Below are 25159 nucleotides of genomic sequence, written 5' to 3' on the forward strand. Positions count from 1 at the left end.
CGGGAGGATCACACAAGCTGCGGAGCGGCTGGGCCTGTGAGCCATGGCCGCTGAGCCTGCGCATCCGGAGCCTGTGCTCCGCAACGGGAGAGGCCACAACAGTGAGAGGCCCGTGTATCGCAAAAAAAAAAAAAAAAATGACACAATAGACCAGATAGATTTAATTGATACTTATAGGACATTCCATCCAATAACAGCAGATTACACTTTCTTCTCAAGTGCGCACTGAACATTCTCCAGGATAGATCACATCATGGGTCACTAATCAAGCCTCAGTAAATTTAAGAAAACTGAAATCATATCAAGCACCTTTTCCAACCACAACGCTATGAGATTAGGAATCAATTACAGGGGAAAAAACGAAAAAACACAAACATATGTAGGCTAAACAATACGTTACTAAATAACCAAGAGATCAGTGAAGAAATCAAAGAGGAAATCAAAAAATACCTAGAGACAAATGACAATGAAAACACGATGACCCAAAAACAGCAAAAGCAGTTCTAAGAGGGAAGTTTATAGCAATAAAATCCTACCTTAAGAAACAAGAAACATCTCAAATAAACAACCTAACCTTACACCTAAAGCAATTAGAGAAAGAAGAACAAAAAAACCCCAAAGTTAGCAGAAGGAAAGAAATCATGAAGATCAGAGCACAAATAAATGAAATAGAAACAAAGAAAACAATAGCAAAGATCAATAAAACTAAAAGCTGGTTCTGTGAGAACATAAACAAAATTGATAAACCATTAGCCAGACTCATCAAGAAAAACAGGGAGAGGACTCAAATCAATAAAATTAGAAATGAAAAAGGAGAAGTTACAACAGACACTACAGAAATACAAAGCATCCTAAGAGACTACTACAAGCAACTCTATGCCAATAAAATGGACAACCCAGAAGAAATGGACAAATTCTTAGAAAGGTATAACCTTCCAAGACTGAAGCAGGAAGTAATAGAAAATATGAAGAGACCAATCACAAGTAATGAAATTGAAACTGTGATTAAAAGTCTTCCAACAAACAAAAGTTCAGGACCAGATGGCTTCACAGGTGCATTCTATCAAACATTTAGAGAAGAGGTAACACCCATCCTTCTCAAACTCTTACAAAGGCTCAAGAGGGAGGGGATATGGGGATATATGTATACATATAGCTGATTCACTTTGTTGTACAGCAGAAACTTACACAACACTGTAAAGCAAAAATACTCCAATAAAGATAAAAACAAACAAACATTGGTTTTGGGGGGGGGAAGAAAATCAACAAAATCTAGCAACAAAATTGACAAATCTGTAGCTAGATTAACCAAGAAAAAGAGAAGACTCAAATTACTAAAACCAGTAAGTAAAGTATTACTAGCAATCTTACAGAAATGAAAAAGATCTTGAGAACAATAGTATGTCAACAAATTACATAACCTAGGCGAAAATGACAAATTACTAAAAACACATAAACTACTAAACCTAACTCAAGAAGAAATAGAAAATCTGATTAGACCTAAAACAAATAAACAGACTGAGTTAGTACAGTTGTCCCTTCATATCCATGGGTTCTACAGCCACAGATTCAACTAACTGTAGATTAAAAAAAAAATTTTTTTTTCATTTCCAGAAAGTTCCAAAAAGGAAAACTTAAATTTGCCACACATTGGCAACTACTTACATAGCATTTACATTTTATTCAGTATTATAAGGAATCTAGAGATTATTTAAAATATACAGGAGGAAGGATGTGCATAGGTTATTTACAAATACTATGTCATTTTATGAAAGGGACTTGAGCATCCTCCGATTTTGGTATTCATGGGGGTCCTGGAACCAATTCCCTGTGGATACCAAAAAGAATAACCCAGGGCCAGTTGGATTCAGTAGTGAATTATACCAAAAGTTTACTGAAGAATTAACACCAATCATTCTCAAACTCTTCCAGAAAATAAAAGAGGAAGAACTCTTCCTAACTCATTCATTCTATGAGGCCAGTATTACCCTGATATGATAGTCAGACAAATACATCTCAAGAAAAGAAAACCACACATCAATATTTGTTATAAATATAGATGCAAAATCCTCAACAAAATACTAGCAAAGCAAATCCAGCAGCATGTAGAAACAATTATATATCATGAGAGTGGAATTTACTCCAAGAATACAAGGTTGGTTCAACATACAAAACTAAACCAATAAACACAATATTAAAAGAATAAAGAAGGAAAAAACCCATGATCACTCAACAGACAAAGAAAAGAGATTTAAGAAAATCCAACACCCTTTCAGGATCAAAGCACTCAACAAACTAGGACTGAAGGGAACTTCCTCAACCTTATAAGGGGCATCTATGAAAAACTCACAGCTCACATACTTAACAGTGAAAGGCTGAAAGCTTTCACCTTAAGACCAGTAACAAGACAGGGATGTTCACTCTCTCCACATTGATTCAACATTGTACTAGAGATTCTAACCAGGCAATTAGGCAAGAAAAAAATAAAAGGCACCCAGACTGGGGGAAAAAAAGGTAAAACTATCTCCATTTGAAGATGATATAATCTTACACATAAAAAAAAAATCCTAAACCATACATACACACACACACACACACACACACACACACACACACACACACACACAAACTATTAGAGCTAACAAACAAGTTCAGGAAAGCTGTAGGATACAAAATCAAAAGAGAAAAATCAGTCATATTTCTATACAACAGCAATGAGCCACCTGAAAATGAAATTAAGAAAACATTTCCATTTACAATAGAAAAAAAAAGAATAAAATACTTAGGAATAAATTTAACAAAGTTAAGTGGAAATCTTATTCTGAAAACTACAAAACACTGTTGAAAGAAAGTAAATAAGATCTAAATAAATGGAAACACATCCCATGTTCATAAATTGGAAGACAATATTGTCAAGATGGCATACTCTCCAAATTTATGTACAGAGTCAATGTAATCCCCATCAAAATTCCAAATGCCTCTTTCGTAAAAACAGACAAGCAGATCCTAAAATTCTTATGGAAATGCAAGGGATAGCATTTCCTTTTACAGAGATATATAGTCATAGATACATACAAACATACATACATATGGCTGTCTATCTATCTATCTACACACATATTAGCCAAAACAATATTGAAAATGAAGAACAATGTTGGAGTATTCATACTTCCCTATTTCAAAACTTACTACAAGGTTACAATAATAAAGACAGCTTGGTAATAGCCTAAGGAAGGACATATAGACCAATGGAGTAGAAATGAGTATCCAGAAATAAACTTTTAGACTTACTGTCAATTATGATGGAAAGTTATACCATGTTCATGGACTGGAAGAATATTGTTAAAATAGCTATACTGCCCAAGGCAATCTACAGATTCAATGCAATCTCTATCAAATTACCAAGGGCATTTTTCACAGAACTAGAACAAATAATTTTAAAATTTGTATGGAAACATAAAAAAACCCGTATAGCCAAAACAATCTTGAGAAAGATGAACAGAGCCAGAAGAATCACGCTCCCTAACCTCAGACTATACTACAAAGCTATAATAATCAAGCCAGCATGGTACTGGCACAAAAACAGATACATACATCATTGGAACAGAACAGAGAGCCCAGAAATAAATCCACACACTTATGGTCAATTAATCTATGACAAAGGAGGCAAGAATATACAACTGGGAAAAGACAGTCTCTTCAATACGTGGTGCTGGGAAAACTGGACAGCTACATGTAAAAGAATGAAATTAGAATATTTTCTCACACCATATACAAAAATAAACTCAAAGTGGATTACAGACCTAAATGTAAGATCAGAAACCATAAAAACTCCTGGAAGGGGGCTTCCCTGGTGGCTCAGTGGTTAAGAATCCACCTGCCAATGCAGGGGACATGGGTTCAAGCCCTGGTCCAGGAAGATCCCACATGCCGTGGAGCAACTATGCCCGTGCGCCACAACTACTGAGCCTGCTCTAGAGCCCGCGAGCCACAACTACTGAGCCCACGTGCCACAACTACTGAAGCCCATGTGCCTAGAGCCCATGCTCCACAAGAGAAGCCACTGCAATGATAAGCCCGTGCACCACAATGAAGAGTAGCCCCCACTCACTGCAACTAGAGAAAGCCTAAATGCAGCAACGAGGACCCAACACAGTCAAAAAATAAATAAATAAATAAATTTAAAAAAAGAAAAAAAAACAACAACTCCTGGAAGAAAACATAGGCAGAACACTTTTTGACAAAAATTATAGCAATATTTTTTGGATCTGTTACCTAAGGCAAAGGAAACAAAAGTAAAAGTAAACAAATAAGGCCTAATTAAACTTAAAAGCCTTTGCACAGCAAGTGAAACCATCTACAAAATGAAAAGACAACCTAATGAATGGGAGAAAATATTTGCAAATGACCTGACCAATAAAGGGTTAATATCCAAAATATATAAACAGTTCATACAATTCTATGTCAAAAACACACACAACCCAATTTAAAAATGAGTGAAAGACCTGAAAAGACATTTTTCCAAAGAAGACAAACAGATGGCCAACAGGCACATAAAAAGATGCTCAACATCACTAATCATCCAAGAAATGCAAATCAAAACCACAATGAGATATCTCCTCATACCTGTCAGAAAGGTTATTATCAAAAAGACCACAAATGCTGGCAAGGATGTGGAGAAAAGGGAACCCTCGGACACTGTTGGGAATGTAAACTGGTGCAGCCACTGTGGAAAACATTATGGAGGTTTCTCAAAAAAACTAAAAATAGAGTATACCATATGATCCAGCAATTCCACTCCTGGGCATACATCCAAAGAATACAAAGATTAATTTGAAAAGATACACGCACCACAATGTTCATTGCAGCATTATTTACAATTGCCAATATATGGAAGCAATCTAAGTGTCCATCAACAGATGAATGGATAAAGAAGATGTGATAGATACAGATATAGATACAATGGAATGTTACTCAGTCATAAAAAAGAATAAAATTTTTCCATTTGCAACAACACAGGAACCTGGAGGATATTATGCTTAGTGAAATGACTGAGACAGAGAAAGACACTGTATGTTATCACTGTGTGTGGGATCTAAAAACATAAAACAAGTGAATACAGCAAAACAGAAACTGACTCACAGATATAATGAACAAACTAGTAGTTACCAGTGGGGAGGGGGGAGGTGCAGGAAAAAGGGAGGGGGTTAAGATGTACAAACTACTATGCATAAAGTAAATAAGCTACAAGGATATATTGTACAGCACAGGGAATAATGCCAATATTTTATAATAACTCTAAATGGAGAATAATCTATAGAAGTTCTGAATCACTATGTTGTACACCTGAAACTAATATAACATTGTAAATGAACTATATCAATAAAAAAAAATTATGGTCAATTGATTTTTAACAGCAGTACCAATAAAAAATTAATGAGGAAAGAGGAGTCTTTTCAACAAATGGTATTGGGACAAGTGAATATCCACCCACTAACAAATGAATCTGTACCCATACTTTATACCATATATAAAAATTAATTTTAAATGGATCACAGACCTTAATGTAAGAGCTAAAACTCTTAGAAGGAAGCACAGATGTAAATATTTATTTATGACCTTATTTTAAATACTGGTTTCGTAGATATAACACCAAAAGCATATGCAACCAAAGGAAAAAAAAAGGATAAACTAGATTTCATCAAAATTAAAAACCCTGGTGCTTCAAAGGTCACCATCAAGAAAGTAAAAAGACAATCCACAGGAGAAAATATTTGCAAATCATATACCTGATAAAGGTCTAATTTCGTTAATGTATAAAGAACTCTTATGACTTCAACAGTAAAAAGGCAAATAATCCAATTTTTTAAATGGTAAAAGAACTGAAGAGATATTTCTCCAAAGAAGAAAACACAAATGGCCAATAAGCACATGTGAGGTTGCTCAACATCATTAGTCATCAGGGGACTGCAAATCAAAACCACAACGAGATATACCACTTTACACTCATCATTAGAGTGACTATTTAGAAAAAAAAAAGTATCGGAGAGGATGTGGGAAATTCGACCCTCATAAACTGCTGGTGGGGGTGTAAAATGGTACAGCATCTGTGGAAAACAATTTGGCAGTTCTTCCAAAAGTTAAACGTACAGTAAATATGATCCAGTAATTCCACTCCTAGGTATATACCCAAGAGAACTTAAAATATTCATTAAAAAAATTTGTACATGAATGTCCATAGCAGCATTCGTCATAGTAGTCAAAAAGTACAAACAAGGGCTTCCCTGGTGGCGCAGTGGTTGAGAGTCCGCCTGCCGATGCAGGGGACGCGGGTTCGTGCCCCGGTCCGGGAAGATCCCACATGCCACGGAGCAGCTGGGCCCGTAAGCTATGGCCGCTGAGCCTGCGCGGCGTCCGGAGCCTGTGCTCCACAACGGGAGAGGCCGCAACAGGGAGAGGCCCGCGTACCGCAAAAAAAAAAAAAAAAAAAATACAAACAACCCAAACATCCATTAAACTATGAATGAATATTCAAAATATAGTATATCTAGACAATGAAATATTTTTCAGCCATAAAAAGGAATGAAGTACTGTTACATGGTACAACACGAAAGACTCTTGAAAGTGTGCTAAGTAGATGAAGCCAGACACAAAAGGCCACATATCGTATGATCCATTTACATGAAATGTCCAGAATAGACAAATTCATAGAGACAGAAAGTAGATTAGTGGTGGCCAAGGGATGGAGTGAGGTGAGAATTGGAAATGTACTAATAAGGACAGGGTTTCTTTTTAGGGTGATAAAAATATTCCAAAATTGTGGTGATAGCTGTACAATATAATGAACATAAAAAATAATCACTGAATTCGATACTATAAAAGGGTAAATTTTATGTTATATGATTATACCTCAATAAAAAAATTATTTTTTAGCTTAAAAAAAAAATTAAAAACAGCAGTGTTGTGCTATCCTAGGCCCCAGGCCAGTGTTGTGAGCATAGTGCATTTAGCCAAAAAAATCATCCAGATGAAGATATTGTTCACAGAGTTGTTTTTCGTGAAGAAAGGGAAGTATGTGCAATCTGAAATTCTCTCTCATCCCACAAATCCTTATCTTTCTATATATTCTATCTCTTTGAATGAGTAAGTTTCCATAACCAGAAACTGGGAGTCATTCTAGATTCCTTTTCTCTCTCTGATCCTTTGCATACAATCATTAAATTCCTACCCACTATAGTTCTTAGCTACTAAATATTTCCCATTCAGTACCCTCTTCTCTACCCCTACTTGACGACTCTGTCACCTCTCCCTTACACCCTGCTTCTAGTTTTGTTGTCCTTACACCTAACCTACATACTACTATCAGGAAGATCTATTTAAACCAAAAGTCTCACCACTGCAATACTTCAAGGGCTCTCCAGCACCTACATCACTTGGAACAAACTTACATCTCCAACAAGCATCACTGCACATCACTCCCTGAGCCCACTTTACACTCTAGTAATACTGCTCCCAGTCTGCTGTACACAAGAAACCGATCATCATAACTGCCCCAATGTTTAAACGGGCTTTTGACATTTTTAATGCAAATAGTTTTTTTAAAATACGGCGACATAAATGCCCCTAAACATGTCAACAAAGACACCTGTAAATACTTAGTGAGAAAAATCCCTGCAACCTGATTATAAACTGAACCTAAAAAAAAAAAAAAAAAAAAGTAAATTGTGAACACTGGGAGCTCAGTATCTCCAGATTTTACATTAACATGACCTCTCACATTAACAAGACACAGAAAGAAACGAAGAACAATCTCACTTACGGTAAAGCATCTCAAAAAAGCATTCTTTATTAAAAGAAAACGCAGAATTAGAATACCGATTCCCTACCCAGGCTTAGGTGTCTTTTCAAGCAACCTGAAGTTTCAGTACTACAAGGAACTCATTTCAGAGGATCTGTCCTCAAGTTTCTCACTGTCGGGGAAACCACGTGTTATTGACCTCTGTTCAAAATAAATAACACGACCGAAAGGCTAATTCATTTTAGGAATCGGGAAACACACCCTTCTTTGCAAAGTCCTCCTAAGCTAATATGCTCTGTTCACCTTCCTGATCTCCAGGTCCCCTTACACCACACAAAAAAACCGCCCAGGCATCCTAGGAACCTGGCTACTGTCTCGGACACAGGCCGTAGCCCGGCGACAGGTGAGAACTGGCTTCAGGACCTCCGACCACCGCCGCTGAGACCCCAAAGCCAAAGTCGGCTGCTACCTTCCCCGGGCGTCTCCCGCGACCCCTGAGCCAAGTGACCCGGATCGCGCCTGGACTCACCCGGCGAAGCTTTCCCAGGACCAGCCCCAAGTGCGGCTGAGAGACAGTCCCGGGGCCCTCCATGGCGTCAAGCCTGCCCTGGCAGTCGGCACCGTATCCAGGGCCTGGCCGAGCCACCACCAGCGGCACCGGACACGCAGCGTTCGGTCCGGAACCCAAACCCGCACCCGGCAACCGGAGCAGACCACTGCGAAGCCGGCTGCGGGGAGGTGCCAGAGATGAAAGGCGCCTACGGGCCTCAAGTGTCCACGCTGCCCAGCCGGGGAGCTTCGGCCCCTAGGTTACGCTTTGCGTCCTGAAGATCCGCAGGTCCAAGCCCGCCCGCACGAGCCTGCGACCGGCACTCTCCTCGCCACCCTACCCCTCGGTTTGGTTTCGGCCAGACCTCCGCACGGAGGCGGGGTCGCGGGGACTCCGTTAATTTCCCCTCCTACTTCGCGCGAGGTTAGTAGACGTGTCCCGGTCGTTCTCTCTTAAAGGGGCCGGGGCTCTACCTGGCGGAGCTACCCAGCCTTGGAAATCGAGAGGCTTGGGGCTGAGAGAATGGGATTCGACCTCCGGGCCTGCTCTGTGGTGTGGGCCGCACCGCCCCGAACGTCAGGACTAGGTCTCAGGAGTCCCCACCTCGGGTGCCAGCGGCGAGGCTTCTCCCGGAAGCCCCTCGGCGTAACCCGGCGGGGTGAGCGCGACGCGCCCCCTCGGCCCGGGTGCCGGCGCCTGGCCCAGCTCCAGCCCCCATCGCTTTCCTCTCGCAGCCCCGCTAGAGCCTGCTGTCCGCACCCCACGGAAGCCCTGACGGCGTCGTACCCTGGGGGAGCCCGCCGGCCCAGGGAAACCGGCCGCCGTCTTCATTTCTGTCAGAAAATGGCTTGCAGGGCCCGCGCCTCCTGCCAACCGTGTCCGGACTTTGGACAGGAAGGCGTCTCGGGTCAGCTGTGGTCTGGGCAAAGTTTAACCTCTCCCACGCAAGAGGACATCGATCGGGCCTCCTCTGCCCAGCGAAGGGTTCGAGGGCTTTACTCACTTTTACCTGAGTTACCTGGGCACTTGCTGGGCAAAACTCTTTAAACTCCATGAGCTCCTAGTTACCCAAATGCTAAATCAAACCCGTATGGACCTTAGCTGGGCGCGTGCTGTTCTCCTCTGAGGAAGGGGAGCTAAAAGTAGCATCTTGCCCTCTAAATTTAGGACCCTATATTTAGGTCTGTTGAATAAAATACCCAGGGCTGGATCTGTTCTTGGGGATGGGTTTTAGCTAACACAGGTGTAAAGGATCACCCATCTCTGAGTCTTCTAATTGAAGTCCTTAATGAAGCAACTCAAAAAGCCACAGATACTTCTTCCTAAACAAATCACCCGAGAGAACTCAATAATTGAACAGAATCTTAGTTCCTTAGGAAACTTCCCTAATGTTAAGCTCTAGCAGCAACAGAACTATTGTGCCAAAAAGAATCCAGAAATGGCCCAAGTTCACGGCAAGTGATTTTCAGGACCAAAATGCAGGCTAGTTTTTTGGAACTCAAAGTGCTCTCTCTCATTTGCCACATCAGCTTAAGGAGTTTCAGGAACTTTCACAAGTAGCAAAGAGTAGCAGAAATTGCTTGATGATTCTCCATTTTTAAGGTATTACACAACCTTCATATGTGTTGGACAGTGTGTGCTGAAACTAAACTATGTGAATAGCTTACTAAAATCAGAAGATAAGGGGCTTCCCTGGTGGCGCAGTGGTTGAGAGTCCACCTGCCGATGCAGGGGACGCGGGTTCGTGCCCCGGTCTGGGAGGATCCCACATGCCGCGGAGCGGCTGCACCCGTGAGCCATGGCCGCTGAGCCTGCGCGTCCGGAGCCTGTGCCCCGCAACGGGAGAGGCCACAGCAGTGAGAGGCCCGCGTACCGCAAAAAAAAAAAAAAAAAAAAAGAATCCGCCTGCCAGTGTAGGGGACATGGGTTCGAGCCCTGATCCGGGAGGATCCCACATGCCGCAGAGCAACCAAGCCCGTTCATCACAACTACTGAGCCTGTGCTCTGGAGCCCACGAGCCACAACTACTGAGCCTGTGCTCTAGAGCCCACGCTCCGCGACAAGAGAAGCCACTGCAATGAGAAGCCCGCGCACTGCAACGAAGAGTGGCCCCCACTCTCTCCAACTAGAGAAAGCCCGCGTGCAGCTACGAAGACCCAATGCAGCCAAAAATAAACAATTAATTAAAAAAATCTAAACAGAAGCATAACCAAAATTTAGAATTTCAAAGGATCTTAGAACAACACCATATGCCTCAATTAAAACACTGTATTACTGAATGAAAATTCTTCAGTTTGTTCATGTTCAGTCTGAACATTTTCAGGGAACTCCAGAATCGTTAGCTTTCAGGATCTATTTACAATGTAAAACATTTTTTAAAAAATCGCTTTGCCCTCCCTGAGACAGTCTGTGTCCTTTTCTAGTTTTTCAATAATTACCATTCCAAATATTAAAAACAGAGCAGGGACAAACGGATAAATGAAATTTAAAAGAAAAATCTACTAGTTACCCATAGCAAAAACAGTAAAACTTAAACTCAATGCCAGATTCAAACCTAATTTCTTTTCTGCACACTTAATAGTCATATAGAAACTTACCTCTTCCTCTAGATGTTTCAATCCCATTTTTTAAAAGGTTCATGTTAATATATTCTAATATGTAAATAAAGTTCTACTAAGTTCCTCATATCCTTGAGAAAGATTTCAGATTCTAATACATCATCCTGCACTCTTGTGTTTCCACGCTGTGATCCTGCTTTGACACTTGTGTGGCAAAGGGGTGCTATTAGGTGGAGTTGTGACTACCAACCCATAATCTAATTTCATGGACATAACTCCTGATTAATTCTTCCTTAAATGTCATGCATAGTACTACCCTCTTAAAATCTACAATTGAAAAGAGAAATACTAAATTAGGTAACTGATAAAAATAAAATTGAATGTTTTATTCTATATTCATATAGAGTACATGATTTTTACCATGTGAAAGATATCAAAGTTTGTCCTCCTTAAGTAGATATGGGATTTTGCCATCTTATATAAGCTTACTTTAAAGGAAATGGAGAACAAATGCAGTTAGTGTTTGTGACAGCTGCTAGAAAGCATACAAGAACATTAGAAGCATGCTAACCAGTAAACCTTGTCCACAACCTAGAAACTGATTTCCCTTATGAAGGGCCCTGTTGCTAAACTGTAAACACTAGTTACTCCCATTTAATTAAACAGTCAGTGTCACAGGCTGTAGATCTAGTCCTTCAAAAGAAAGTCAACAAAAAAAAAAAAAAAAAAGAAAGAAAGAAAGTCAAACATACTGAGCCACATCTTCATTCTCTGCACTAGTGATGTAAGAGCTGTTCTCAGACATACTAAATCAGGAGCTACCTGTTGAACAAGAGCTGGGTAATTTCCATTGTTTATTCCACATATAAATGAATATATTTATATATATTTTTTATTCTAGTTAAGAATATATAAAGGTTAGAACCAAAAGAGCCTCCTCAATTATAAAATAAAGTAGATTAAAAAGTGGTGTTGATTCCTATTACTTAAACAATTCAAAAAAAGTATTTTGTATACAAAATCTAACTAAAATTATCAGCGAATAGAAACAATTACCTGAAGCATTTAGGCAAGAAGAAAAGGAAACACTTTTGCCTAAATTTAACTGGAAAATTGCTCAAATTTTCCATTTACTGTAGCTATTATGGATGTTTAATAGACCCACTAAGACTTAGAATTCCTGACCTGGCAGAAACTCTTCAGACCATTTAGCCCAAACATTATGAACTTAAAGCCTTATAGAGGCCAAACAGTTGAAATAAGTATAGGGAAATGAAAACCGCATGTCTATTCAATGCAAGCGCTATTCAGCTTGAGCTTCTTGTTGCCACAGAAGAATGGAAGACTATGTATTACAGTCTTCTACTTTTTCAAGAGAACGCAGAAATCCAGATTTTTATATGAACTAACCTTTGAAATGTAGTCAGCTGGTTCATAATTTTTAAACAATGCTCAAGCCAGCCAGTGACCAGTCTGTCATCTAGTCTCTGCTACTGGTATTACAGTTTTAAACCGAGACTTCCCCAGAGAAAAAGTGACTCTCCAAGGTCACAAGATAATTAACAAATTTAAATTCAATATTTTCATGTCTGAAGAATTTCAACCAAAATGGTTCAAGTAAAATGTATTTGATGATATTTAATGAGTCCACAAAAGTAAGCTTACTTAGCATAGCCTGTATTAAGTAAGCACTTTATATGAAAGGTGAATATGGTGTACTAATAAATTATTTTTTAATTTAGTAACTTCACTGGTATAATTTATGGGAGAGGGGGATGACTAGTGAGGGCTATGTCAGTTGGACATACTAATAAGTAGAATTAATTAAATGGGTAGTTGAAAGTTTTATTATGACTATGTTTATAAATTACATCATTATTATTAGTTTTCCTTTTCTCCTATGCTAGAACAGATTTTTAAGTAATGTTTTTAATCAACATCTTCAACACCAAATCATACAGAGTAAATTAATCACTTCTCTGAACTTAGTTACCAAGTAATGTCAACTCTCTAGAAACCAGCAAAGAAATAAAGTAAGGAGGAAGCCTCTGAAAGCAAAACAATATGTGTCATTAAACCTAGTTTTCACAAATACTCTTACAGTCAGTGGCACCTGGTCACCATAATTAAAAATCTGGTAAATTATCCTCACTTTTCCATTTTCTTCTCCTTGCTACATTCGATCAATCATTAAATCCAATGAATCTTATCTACAAAAATCTACCTAGTTTGTCCTTCCAATCATTTTAAAAACCACTATCAGATATTAGGCCAAAGGTTAAAAAATGTAGCTAGTGGGCCAGACCCAACCCACAGAATGCTTTGTCTGAACTGCATGATATTTTTTCTAATCTAAATATTTGCCAGCATTAAAAATTGGGAGATTTCACACAGAAGAACCCAGATTTCCAACTTTTCTTGAAATATCAGAAGATCTGGCAAAAACTAGGCTGAAGGTAAGTAGCAGCTACATGTTTCAGAGAAAGCATACACTCTCCAGTTGGTTACAGCTCTCACCTTTACCTGTGCTGCACTCATTTCATTTGAGTTTATAAACCCTGTTTTAGACCTTCACCATTTATTTCCTGAACTAAAGTGATAACTTCTTGATTGGCCTCCCTTTCTCTGGTCTTTATCCGGTTCAATTCTTATTTGACAATGTTGACAGATAGACCTTAAAATGAAACTTTTTCAGTTCACTCCCTACTTAAATTCGTCAATAGTGCCCCATCATTTAAAAGATAGAGTTCAACTTCCTATCATAACGTGCAAAGCTATTTTTTACATAATCCCAGTATACAACCTCAGTCCCACTCTGTATTCAATCAGACTGAATTGCTTATAGATCTCCAAAAATGCCAAGCTCTCTCCCACTTCTGTACTTTTAAAAATGCTCTCTCCTCAACCTAGAATGTTTATCCTTTCTTGCCTGGCTAACTTCTACTCTTTCTTCAATATCAGCTCAAGTAAGATCTCTTCTGGGACATTTTCCCAGGCTCCTCCTCCCCACCCTCTCTACCTACCACTTCCAATCAGTCTACTAGGCAGCTCCTCCTGTATATCAGTAGCATCCTGTGGCTATTACAGCACCATATTATAATTATTGCATTTTTTTTTTCTGGTGTCCTCCAACTAGAGTGAACTCCTTGAAGGCAACCACTGTTAAATTTCATCTTAAAATGTAAATGAGAAGACAAAAGTGCTTCCTCAATTATTTATTTGGTAGCAGTGGATGAGAAAAGGAACAAACATTTGTAAAAGGCCTCATGTGCCAAGTACTACAGCTAGGTCCTTTTGCAATATTTAATTTACAATAAATGAGATAGAATTTAATAGGATTTACAATAAAGGAAAAAGTGGACAGATTTTAGAATTTCAGTTATGACTTGGTTAAATTTTGAGGTACTAGTTGCTTTTGCAAGATTCTCACATTACACCATTCTGAGGTCACAGCTGTCATTCAAATACTAATAATTTGCTTGAGATTAATTTTCAGTTCATATTATTTCTGAGTTAACTCTTAGTGTAATTTCCCCTGATCTGAAAAAAAGGGGAAGGAAAAAACCCAAATGCTCAAGATCAACAAAGCTTAAGGAACGTTTTAGAAAAAATCCTTAACAACATCCATGCAACAAAACATTCATGTAAGGAGAAAGCTTACATGTAAAATCTTATGTAAAGAGAAATATTATATAACACTCACATAGGAAGGATTCACTCAAACATAATTTTCAGCTGTTCCTATACTTAGTAAAATAGGTAAAATTATTGAAAAACATCTAAAACGTCAACTTACCCTTTCTGTAAGAACTACAATTGGTGAAAACGCAGAATTCAGGAAATCATAAACATCAATTTGAAATAAATATTTCAGAATCTGACACTCAGAAGCATCTTCTGTCAATTTATAAATAAAAATATGTTAACACTTGATGCGATGTAATTTTGAATCTAATTTTTTCCGTACCTGCTGCATTGGAGAACAAATAGCTTGTTTCTTACCTTTTAGAGCAACATAATTTTGAGAAGACAAAGAGTAATCAGTTGAAAAGATCTGACTGTTTGACAGGGTATTTTCCACAAATGTGTCTATTTCCACTTGAGTAGGTCTTTCAGTGCCTAGTGATGTTTCTGATTTTTCATCATTATTTTCAGAAGATAGAGTTTTGAAATGTACTTCTTCGTGAACTCTCATAGATAACTCTATTTTAGAGACCATATCTGTAAATAAATAAGGAGAAATGTTTGGGATTTTTTTTTTTACATGCTTGCTTTGTTGTGGGCTTCCCATTTTTTTTCTAGGCAGGTCATTCTTTGAATCTCGTGGGCATTGTGATACTTCATTATGGAAAGAATTCATTAAAACATAAATTTGTAGCCTCTATTAGTTGCTACTTTTGATGTAATAAATTACCACACACTTAGTGGCTTAAAGGATACAAATATATTCTCTTAGAGTTCTGGAAATCAGAAATCCTACAACCAAGGTTTTGGCAGGGCTGTGTGTTCCTTCTGGAGGCTCTAGAGGAAAATCCATTTCATTGCCTTTTCTACCTTCTGGAGGGCATCTGCATCCTTTGACTCATGGCCCTGTATATATGAAGATATATACGTACATCTCGAGAACCTTCATTTAAAAAGGATTACCAGGCTTCCCTGGTGGCGCAGTGGTTAAGAATCCGCCTGCCAATGCGGGGAACACAGTTTCAAGCCCTGGTCCAGGAAGATCACACATGCCGCAGAGCAACTAAGACCGTGTGCCACAACTACTAAGCCTGTGCTCTAGAGCCTGCGAGCCACAACTACTGGGCCTGCGGGCCTAGAGCTCATGCTCCACAGCAAGAGAAGCCTGCACATTGCAACGAAGAGTAGACTCTGCTTGCCGCAACTAGAGAAAGCCCGTGTGCAGCAACAAAGACCCAATGCAGCCAAAAATAAATTTAAAAAAAATTTATTTTAAAATTTATAAAAAATAATAAAAAATAAAAAGGATTACCCTTCCCCAAAATAAAGGAAAAAAATTAATTTGAAACATATATGTCATAATTTTACACGTTTGTAATGTTGCATCATATGCATACCATGTCATCATATGCATACATGTGCATACCATGTCAAATAGCCATCAATTTAAGACAATTCAATTTTCAAACATAGTTTAAACTGATCACCTGATTCAATGAACTAATCAAACAGGATTAAAAAAAAAAGTTCTAAGTAGTCCTAGCCTGAGCTATAGTATTCAAGTAAATTGTGGGATTTATTCCTCAGTTACTTTTTAAGACAAGGATAGAAAAGTATCAGTGCAGCCCTGAAAAACAATATTAAAGAATAGTCCTGGGCTTCCCTGGTGGCGCAGTGGTTGAGAGTCCGCCTGCCGATGCAGGAGACACTGGTTCGTGTCCCGGTCCGGGAAGATCCCACATGCCGCAGAGCAGCTGGGCCCGTAAGCCATGGCCACTGAGCCTGTGCGTCTGGAGCCTGTGCTCCGCAACGGGAGAGGCCACAACAGTGAGAGGTCCGCGTTCCGCAAAAAAAAAAAAAATATATATATATATATATATATATATATATATATATATATAAAATAAAAAGAAAAAATGAATAGTCCTAACTGAATTATTCAATGTCTATCTTTGCTCTTTGAGTTATGAATTTAACACATGGCTTTGATGCTGTCACTTACTTAGCATTGTTTAAAAGATGAAAGTCCCAAGTAAGCAAACACATATCTGTAATTTACTCATGCCACCTGTGGACATTAAACTTAAAAATGAACAATCAACTCAGGAGTCTGAATACAATAGAACTGTTGTAAATACAGGACTCAAATAGTGATCTACAGTTATGTTTAATGGCATTAGGGGAAAAAAAGGCTTATTCGACAATTAATTACACCAAATTTATATGTGCCTAAATTGGTTTATTTTAAATATTGTTTTACACTGCATTTGAAATAAATACATGTGAATAAAATGAAAATTTCCTATAATAATTTCATATTTGATTATACTTTTGAGGTATTATTTTCACATTACTTAAATCTAAGCTTTAAGATTTACATTAGAAGCCAAAACAATGTTGAAAAAGAAGAGCTGGAGGAATCAAGTTCCCTGACTTCAGACTATACTACAAAGCTACAGTCAAGACACATGGATCAGTGGAACAGGATAGAGAGCCTAGAAATAGACCCATGCACTTATGGTCAATTAATCTAGAACAAAGGAGGTGAGAATATACAATGGAGAAAAGACAGTATCTTCAATAAACGGTGCTGGGAAAACTGGACAGCTACATGTAAAAGAATGAAATTAGAACATTCTCTAATACTATATACAAAAATAAACTCAAAATGGATTAAAGACCTAAATGTAAGACTGGATACGATAAAACTCCTAGAGGAAAACATAGGCCGAACACTCTTTGACATGAATTGCAACAGTATTTTGGGGGATCTGTTTCCTAGAGATGGAAATAGAAACAAAACCAAAAGTAAACAAATGGGACCTAATTAAGCTAAAATGCTTTGCACAGCAAAGGAAACCATAAGCAAAACAAAAAGACAGCCTATGGAATGGGAGAAAATATTTGTGGATGATGCAACTGACAAGGGATTGAGTTCCAAAATATACAAACAGCTCATAGAGCTCAATATCAAAAAAGCAAACAACCCAATCAAAAAAATGAGTGGAAGACCTAAATAGGCATTTCTCCAAAGAAGACATCTGGATGGCCAAGAAGCACATGAAAAGATGTTCAATGTTGCTAATTATTAGAGAAATTCAAATCAAAAGTACAATGAGGTATCACCTCACACCAGTCAGAATGGTTATTATCAAAATATCTACAAACAATAAATGCTGGAGAGAGTGTAGAGAAAAGGGAACCCTCTTATACTGTTGGTAGGAATGTAAACTGATACAGCCACTATGGAGAACAGTATGGAGGTTTCTTAAGAAACTAAAAATAGAACTACCATATGATCCAACAATCCCATTCCTGGATATATATCGGGAGAAAACTATAATTTGAAAAGATATAGGCACCCCAATATTCATAGCAACAATATTTACAAATAGCCAAGACATAGAAGCAACCTAAATGTCCATTGACAGATGAACAGATAAAGAAGATGGTATGCATATACAATGGACTATTACTCAGCCATAAAAAAGAATGAAATAATGCCATTTGCAGCAACATTGATGGACCTAGAGATTATCATATTAAATGAAGTAAGTCAGAGAAAGACAAATATCATATGATATCACTTATATGTGGAGTCTAAAAAATGATACAAATGAACTTATTTACAAAACAGAAATAGACTCACAGACAGAAAACAAATTTATGGTTACCAAAGGGGAAAGGGGGGAGAGATAAATTAGGAATTTGGGATTAACAGTTATACACTACTGTATATAAAATGGACAAACAACAAGGTCTTAATGTATAGCACAGGGAACTATATTCAATACCTTATAATAACCTAATATAGAAAAGAATCTGAAAAAGAATATACATATATTCTTATACATATATATTCAGTTATATATGTATAAGTGAATCACTTTGCTGTACACCTGAAACATTGTAAATCAACAATACTTCAAGTAAAAAAAGTACATTAGATACAGATATGACTTTCTTATAATTGTTAATAAATTAATAAACAATTTTAATTCAAATAAAATAATGAATAGTTTTCATATTTAACTGTACTTGGGAAATTCATTATTTAAATAAGCTCAGTTTGGAGTCCTTTTGTAAAATAGAGTTCTAATATCCTAATATTCCCTTAGGATCTATTAATATTGTAATATAAATAATTGTTCCCTAATTTATCTGTTTTGTAAATTCTTATCTCAGGATATTAGCTTTTTATAAATGTGGTTATCTCAAACCTCAGCTTTTCACAAATACTTTTTCAAGATCAGTGATTCATTTTCCTTATGCACTCTTTCTAAATAAGTCAAGTTTTCATTTGTTATTCCCTAAAAGAGTTGTTGAAATTATCTGAAAATATTGGCTATTTTAGCTATTTCTCCAATATTGAGAAAATAGAGTCTGTGATTTTATCTGAATCCCTCTTTCAGTATTCTTCTTTTTTTTTAATATTTGTTTATTTATTTGGCTGTGTCGGGTCTTAGTTGTAGCACTCGGGATCTTTGTTGCGTCATGAGGGATCTTCCGTTGCCACGTGCCGGCTCTTCGTTGGGGCTCTTAGGCTCTAGAGCACGCGGGCTTAGTTGTCCTGCACCATGTGAGATGTTAGTTCCCCAACCAGGGATCAAACCCACGTCCCCCTGCATTGGAAGGTGGATTCTTAAACACTGGACCACCAGGGAAGTCCCTAGTATTCTTTTTTTAAAACAAATTTTGCATGACCCCAGCTTGTTTTTCATTTAATTAATAGTGAAATGTTTTGAAGTATTTATATAGTAAGACATCTTTTTTCTGAAACTTAAAGGAATTTCTTAACATTTTTATAAAAGTCCCTCAAAATTAGTTATAATTGAATAAATGCCCTGTTCTCATTTGACTATCTACCAAGTTATTCATATTTATAAATTCTCCCAGCATCACTATATGAAATGATAAATTCTACTAAAATGATATTCAGAATGCCCTGAAGTTTCTATATATAAGCTCTAAAATATTTTTATATATCTATATTTTGAATACTGTATTTCTGGGTCTGATATTGTTTTCTTTTAGTCTCTCTTCTTTCCAATTACCATCTGCTTTTTCACAAATACTCCCTTAGGATCTAACAAGCTTAGAACAAAGTAATTTCCTCTAGCCTTTGAAAATCTAGGTCTCTAATGTTTTCTGTCATGAAAATCATCACACCACCTTATTTAGAAAAGGGTTAGAATCTAAAGTCTATATTCTGGTTGAGGATGTTGATCAAGTAAAGAACTCATATTTTGTAGAATATTAAGAAATAACATATAGTTCTTCTGGAAATTCAAGATAATCAACCAGCACCAGTGAAATGTGTTTCCTTCTGAGTTTGCAACATTGTTGATCTCTTCTTGTGAAAATTTTTCTGTCATTCTAGGATTCGATTGTTTCTGTATTATTGGCCAATATTTGTTGAGTTTCTAATCTGTCCATCATAGAGACATCAGAATGGAGATGTGGGAAAGTCATGTTATATAATTCTTTACTTAAAATACTATCTACTTGTTTTTAATCATAGGAGTTGCTAGATACCTGGACATCTAGATCTAGAAGTATCCTCTGATACTCTGCTCTCTTCTATTGCCCTCTGTTGATCTCCCAGAATTGAGAGGCTTGAGGAAGAAAGCTGAAAACTTTTTACATTGTTTTTGCTTGAGTTTCATTATTATCTTGTACACTTAAAGAAAACCCTTGTTATCATAGATCTTCTTGGGGGGAGGAGCTATAGATCTAGAATAAAATATCATTCAGGAATCAAGACGATTTTAAATTACCTTAGCTTAGGTTTCTAAGAACACAATTCAGATATAGCTATATTGGGAAGGTGTAAATGAGCTAAAAAGTGAGTGCAAATAAGAAAAAATTCTCACCTAACGGAACAGAAAGTCAATGAACATCATCTAAAATAGGTTACTCAAAGAAGAATATAAGTATTTTATTTAGAAAATAGAGATAAACACTAAAAGAAATTTTCTTAAAAAAATAAAGGAGGGCTTCCCGGGTGGCGCAGTGGTTGAGAGTCCGCCTGCCGATGCAGGGGACACAGGTTCGTGCCCCGGTCCGGGAAGATCCCCCATGCCGCGGAGCGGCTGGGCCCGTGAGCCATGCCCGCTGAGCCTGCGCGTCCAGAGCCTGCGCGTCCGGAGCCTGTGCTCCGCAACGGGAGAGGCCGCAACAGTGAGAGGCCCGCGTACCGCAAAAAAATAAAATAAAGGAAATTATTGTCCCTGGGACAGAAGTAGAAGTAGAAATGGACAGAGGGAACAGAAATTGCTTTTGTTAAAAAAAAAAAAAAAAAAGCCTTAGCACTATTTATATTTTTAACCTGTTTACGTATAATAGTTTGATTAAAGCTTATTGTAAAAGACCTTGAGATCTCCTTGAAACATCCATGTATAGCCAATCATTCTTTGTCCCTTGGGATTTTATTTTATGATATTAAGATCTACTAAATCCCAGAGTAAACCAGAAATTGATAAAAGGGTGATTGATAAAGTTGTTGTTGATTATTGAGTATTTTGAGAAATATGGATTCCTGGATGTTTCATGTGATTTTCACTTTTTAAAATAGATTATGTTTAATGTATGGACACCAAGTGAGGAAAGTGGTGGGGGGGAGGGGTGGTGGTGTGATGAATTGGGAGATTGGGATTGACGTCTATACACTAATATGTATAAAATAGATAACTAATAAGAACCTGCTGTATAAAAATTTTTTTAAATAGATTATATTTTAAAAAGAAATCATATTATAGATATTTTTATACTAACCTGGCTGACCGTATCCGTTTTTCAACATCATATCTTCCGTATTATCTGTGGGGTAATACTCAACTGAAAATTCTCTTTTATCATTTTCACCTCCATTATTTTCATCCAGTGTCTCTTTGGGAAATGGCAATTCTGTCTCCTTTGGAATGTTCTGGAAGTTCCAGGGGTTGTCAAAAGTATACAAGAACCTTTTAAAATATGGTAAAGTATCAGAATCGTCTGTTTTCTCTAAGACCCTTTTCTTGCCTATTTGATTTTCAGTTTCCATAATTTTTATTATTTTTATTTCTTGTTCCTTATCAGGGTCAAATTCACTTGTTGGAGGATGTCCATGTTTATCTCCCCCACCTTCTTCTTCATTTTTTCCATCATCTGATATAATTTTATCTTCATTAGCATATGAAAATCCTAGCATAGCAAAACCAAAATCAAACCAACTTGGCTCGAGAATTGAGCTATCATTAGTGATTGTGTCTTCTTTTTCTGTTAATATTTCTGTATAAGGAACGGTGGGTTCTTCCTCAGAGGATATGGAACTAGGAACATCTTGTAAAGGTGGGTTGCTTTCTTTGGACAGTAATTCAAGCCCTGTATCCTCACCCCCAAAATCAAAATAACTTGTAAATCCACCACCAAACCAACCAGTGTCTTGAGGATTGAGGATGTGCTCTGACTCAGACACTAGTTCAGACTGTTTCTTTGGCACTGAATCAAATTCTGATTCAAGTTCTTGCTTATGTTCTCTTTGGGGCTCACCATTGTTTAATCCCTCTGGGTCATTCTCATCTTCCACTGTTATTTTTCTATTTCGAAATGAGCTTTCTTCTTGAGGTTCAGTAACTGATTCAAAAGTCTTTTCTCCAGCTTGGTCCTTTCCAAATCCAAACCATCCTTTCACTTCAGGAATAGCTGAGGATGGTAGGACATGATCCCCTTCTGGAATAGGATACTGTTCCACATTTCCAGCTTCTACTGCTTCCCAATCTTTTGATTCACTGGTACTTCTGATATCTTCAGGAGCCTCTGATGCTGGAAATTGGTCTTCAAACAAAGTACTTTCAGAAGTTGAATAAAAGCCGAGGTCTATCTGAAAATCATTTTCATACACTCTAGATTTGGGCTCCTTGCCCTCTTCATATGGATATATATTTTCACCATTACCACTGTTTAACTCACTATCTTCATTTTCAAATGTGTAGCTTATTCCAAGAAGACAGAGAAAGTCAGATTCCTGAAAGAAAAAAAGTTACGATTGACATTAATATATAAAAACTCCTTGTTTCTCTGAAATCATTTAAAATGGATGAGTATGATTTTCCCAAGGCCACACAACTAGCTGAACAGCAGAGCAAAAACTCCTAATCTCAAACACTTGTATCATAACTGACTTTTCAGGGTTACTGATATAAACCTAAATGAAAATCCTCTTGCATTAGGATTTATTTATTATCAAATAATTGAAGAAATTAAGAAGCAGAGGCAATCAAGTAGTGAGTATATTCTGCAAATAAACTCTAGTGAACAGACGTACATGGCCACAAAATCTTGCTCCTGGTAAGGGTACACTGAATGGACATATGTAGCTGTGCAGCACTTTCAGGGAGGGGAATGTACAGCACATGGTCACAGCTCAGACAAACCAAAGACTCTAAAGCATGAAGGCCTGGTTAGAAGTTGCACTAAAAAAACTTCTTTTTTTTGGCTGCGTTGGGGTGTAGCTGCGGCACGCGGGCTTCGCTCTACTTGTGGCATGCGGGCCCCAGGGCACATGGGCTCTGTAGTTCGCGGCACGCAGGTTGAGCCGCGCGAGCTCAGCGGTTGTAGTGTGCGGGCTCAGTTGCCCCGTGGCATGTGGGATCTTAATTCCCTGACCAGGGATCGGACTTGTGTACCCTGCATTGGAAGGCAGATTCTTTACCACTGGACCACTGGGGAAGTCCCCACTTAGACTTCTTTTATTGAGATATTGCATGTAGCTGATGGAAGCAGTGATCCCCTTGCTCATCTCACAAAACAACGAAATCATCAAGAAGAAAAATGGTGAAGCTATTTTTTTTTAATCTGAAGGTATGAAACAGTGATATACACTGCTCTTTGGATATCACCATTATGAAATGAGAATAAAGCTCAGAATTTTACAAAAAGAAATTTCAGAATTGCAATTTTACAGTATTTTTGGGCATTGCAACATAGTAGGTGATTAACAACAGACGCTGGAGCCAAACACTCTGGATTCAAATCCTAATCCTGCCGTTTACTAGCTCTGTGACCTTGGGCGAATAGGATGACCTTTCTATGCCTCAGTCTCCTCAACTGTAAAATGAGAATAATGACAGTACCGACCTTATAGGGGTGTTGTGAAGATTAAATGAATCAAGTAATTAAAATAGCAACTGTCTCTAGTAAATACTAGCCTAACCTAGCCCAAGGTTACACTACCCCAGATGAACCAGTCATGCAAGGATAAAAAGGCCCAACCCTTTGCCTCTATTCAGGACAACCCTGAAAGCCCATTCCAGCTTCAAAGCTCCTTATGGAATCACCTGAAACCTTTGTTGCAACCGGATCACAGTTCAACTTCTCTGTCTGCCCAATCCTGCTTTTTCTTGTATTCCCTCACAGGTGCTATTCCCAAGAGTACTCCCTAGTAAACCTCTTGGATGCAAAGATCCGTCTTGGATTCTATTTCCCAGGGAACTTGACCTAAGAATTTGGGCCTTCTAGGGACTTCCCTGGGGGTTCAGTGGGTAAGACTCCACGCTCCCAATGCAGGGGGCCCGGGTTCGATCCCTGGTCGGGGAACTAGATCCCACATGTATGTCGCAACTAAGACCCGGTGCAGCCTAAATAAATACATGTTTTTTAAAAATTTGGACTTTCTATATGCTTACTATGTGCTCTGCACTGTGCCAGGTGCTGAAATTCTACAGTAAACAATAGAAAAACGTAATTATAAATTGTGATAAGTGCTATGTAGGAAGTAAACAGGAAGCTGTGATTAAGAAGCGGTAATTCCTTTAGAATTATCATGGAAGAGCTCTCTGAGGCACTGATGTTTCAGCTGTGACCTAAAGGATAAGAAGGAACTAACCAGGTGAAGAACTTAGGGGAAGCATTCCAAACAGAGGGAAGAGCCTGTTTGGGTTTCTGGGCTAGGAAAGAGCTTGGCATGTTCTAAGAACTATCAATAGGCCAGTGTGGCCAGGAGCATAGTGAGTGCAGGGAGAGTGGCACGTGACAGGGTCAGCAGCGGGAGCAGCAGCAGATCATGTAGAGCCAGGGTAAAGAGTCAGGGCTTGATTCCAGGTTCAATGCAAAGCCATAAAAAGGCTTTAAACCAAGTAAATGACATCATCTGATTTCTTTGTTTTTGTATCTATAAGATCCATTGCTGTCTGGAGAATGAATTGGAAGAGGGCAGAAGTAGGGGCAAGGAGACCAGTTAGAAACCTACTACAGTGTTCTACTCAAGAGACAATGATGCTTTGAATCAGGGCTATGGGGAGAGTAAAAATGAAGAGAAGACAGATATATTTTGGAGACAGAACTGACAGGACCAGTAGTTATACAGTGAATAGACATTTAATCCCAGAATTTGTGCTGGAAAAGAGCCAGATAATAGTTTACTTAACTAGGCAGACTGACTTCACACTGACCTCATGTAAGGTAAATAGGCTTAACCTGGAATGTGAATTAAATGGGCTAATCAAATTCACATATTGAAGAGTCACCTTCTGATTCCCATTCTCATTATCAAGCCCAGCATTATCAAGCTCATTTAAAACTCCAACAGCA

General features: G+C 38.1%; 1 protein-coding gene across 6 annotated transcripts in view; it reads right to left on the minus strand.

The window, feature by feature from the left end:
• Nucleotides 1-25159, minus strand: part of MIA2 (MIA SH3 domain ER export factor 2) — a 110171-nt gene that overhangs the window by 79663 nt on the left and 5349 nt on the right. For 2 of the 6 annotated variants that reach the window (XM_082836525.1, XM_082836526.1), the window contains 3 exons: nt 21365-22595; nt 14909-15127; nt 14703-14803 (listed from right to left, as the gene is read on the minus strand). In XM_082836525.1, coding sequence (XP_082692651.1) covers nt 14703-14803; nt 14909-15127; nt 21365-22595 — 1551 coding nt within the window. Of the gene's footprint in view, nt 1-8327; nt 9087-9134; nt 10020-10945; nt 11251-14702; nt 14804-14908; nt 15128-21364; nt 22596-25159 lie in introns of those variants that run through there. The other 4 variants (XM_082836527.1, XM_082836529.1, XM_082836528.1 and 1 more) reach the window with 4 other exon arrangements.

This window comes from Leucopleurus acutus (assembly GCF_964270905.1).
Source record: "Leucopleurus acutus genome assembly, chromosome: 1".
In the NCBI taxonomy this organism is placed as follows: Eukaryota; Metazoa; Chordata; class Mammalia; order Artiodactyla; family Delphinidae; genus Leucopleurus; species Leucopleurus acutus.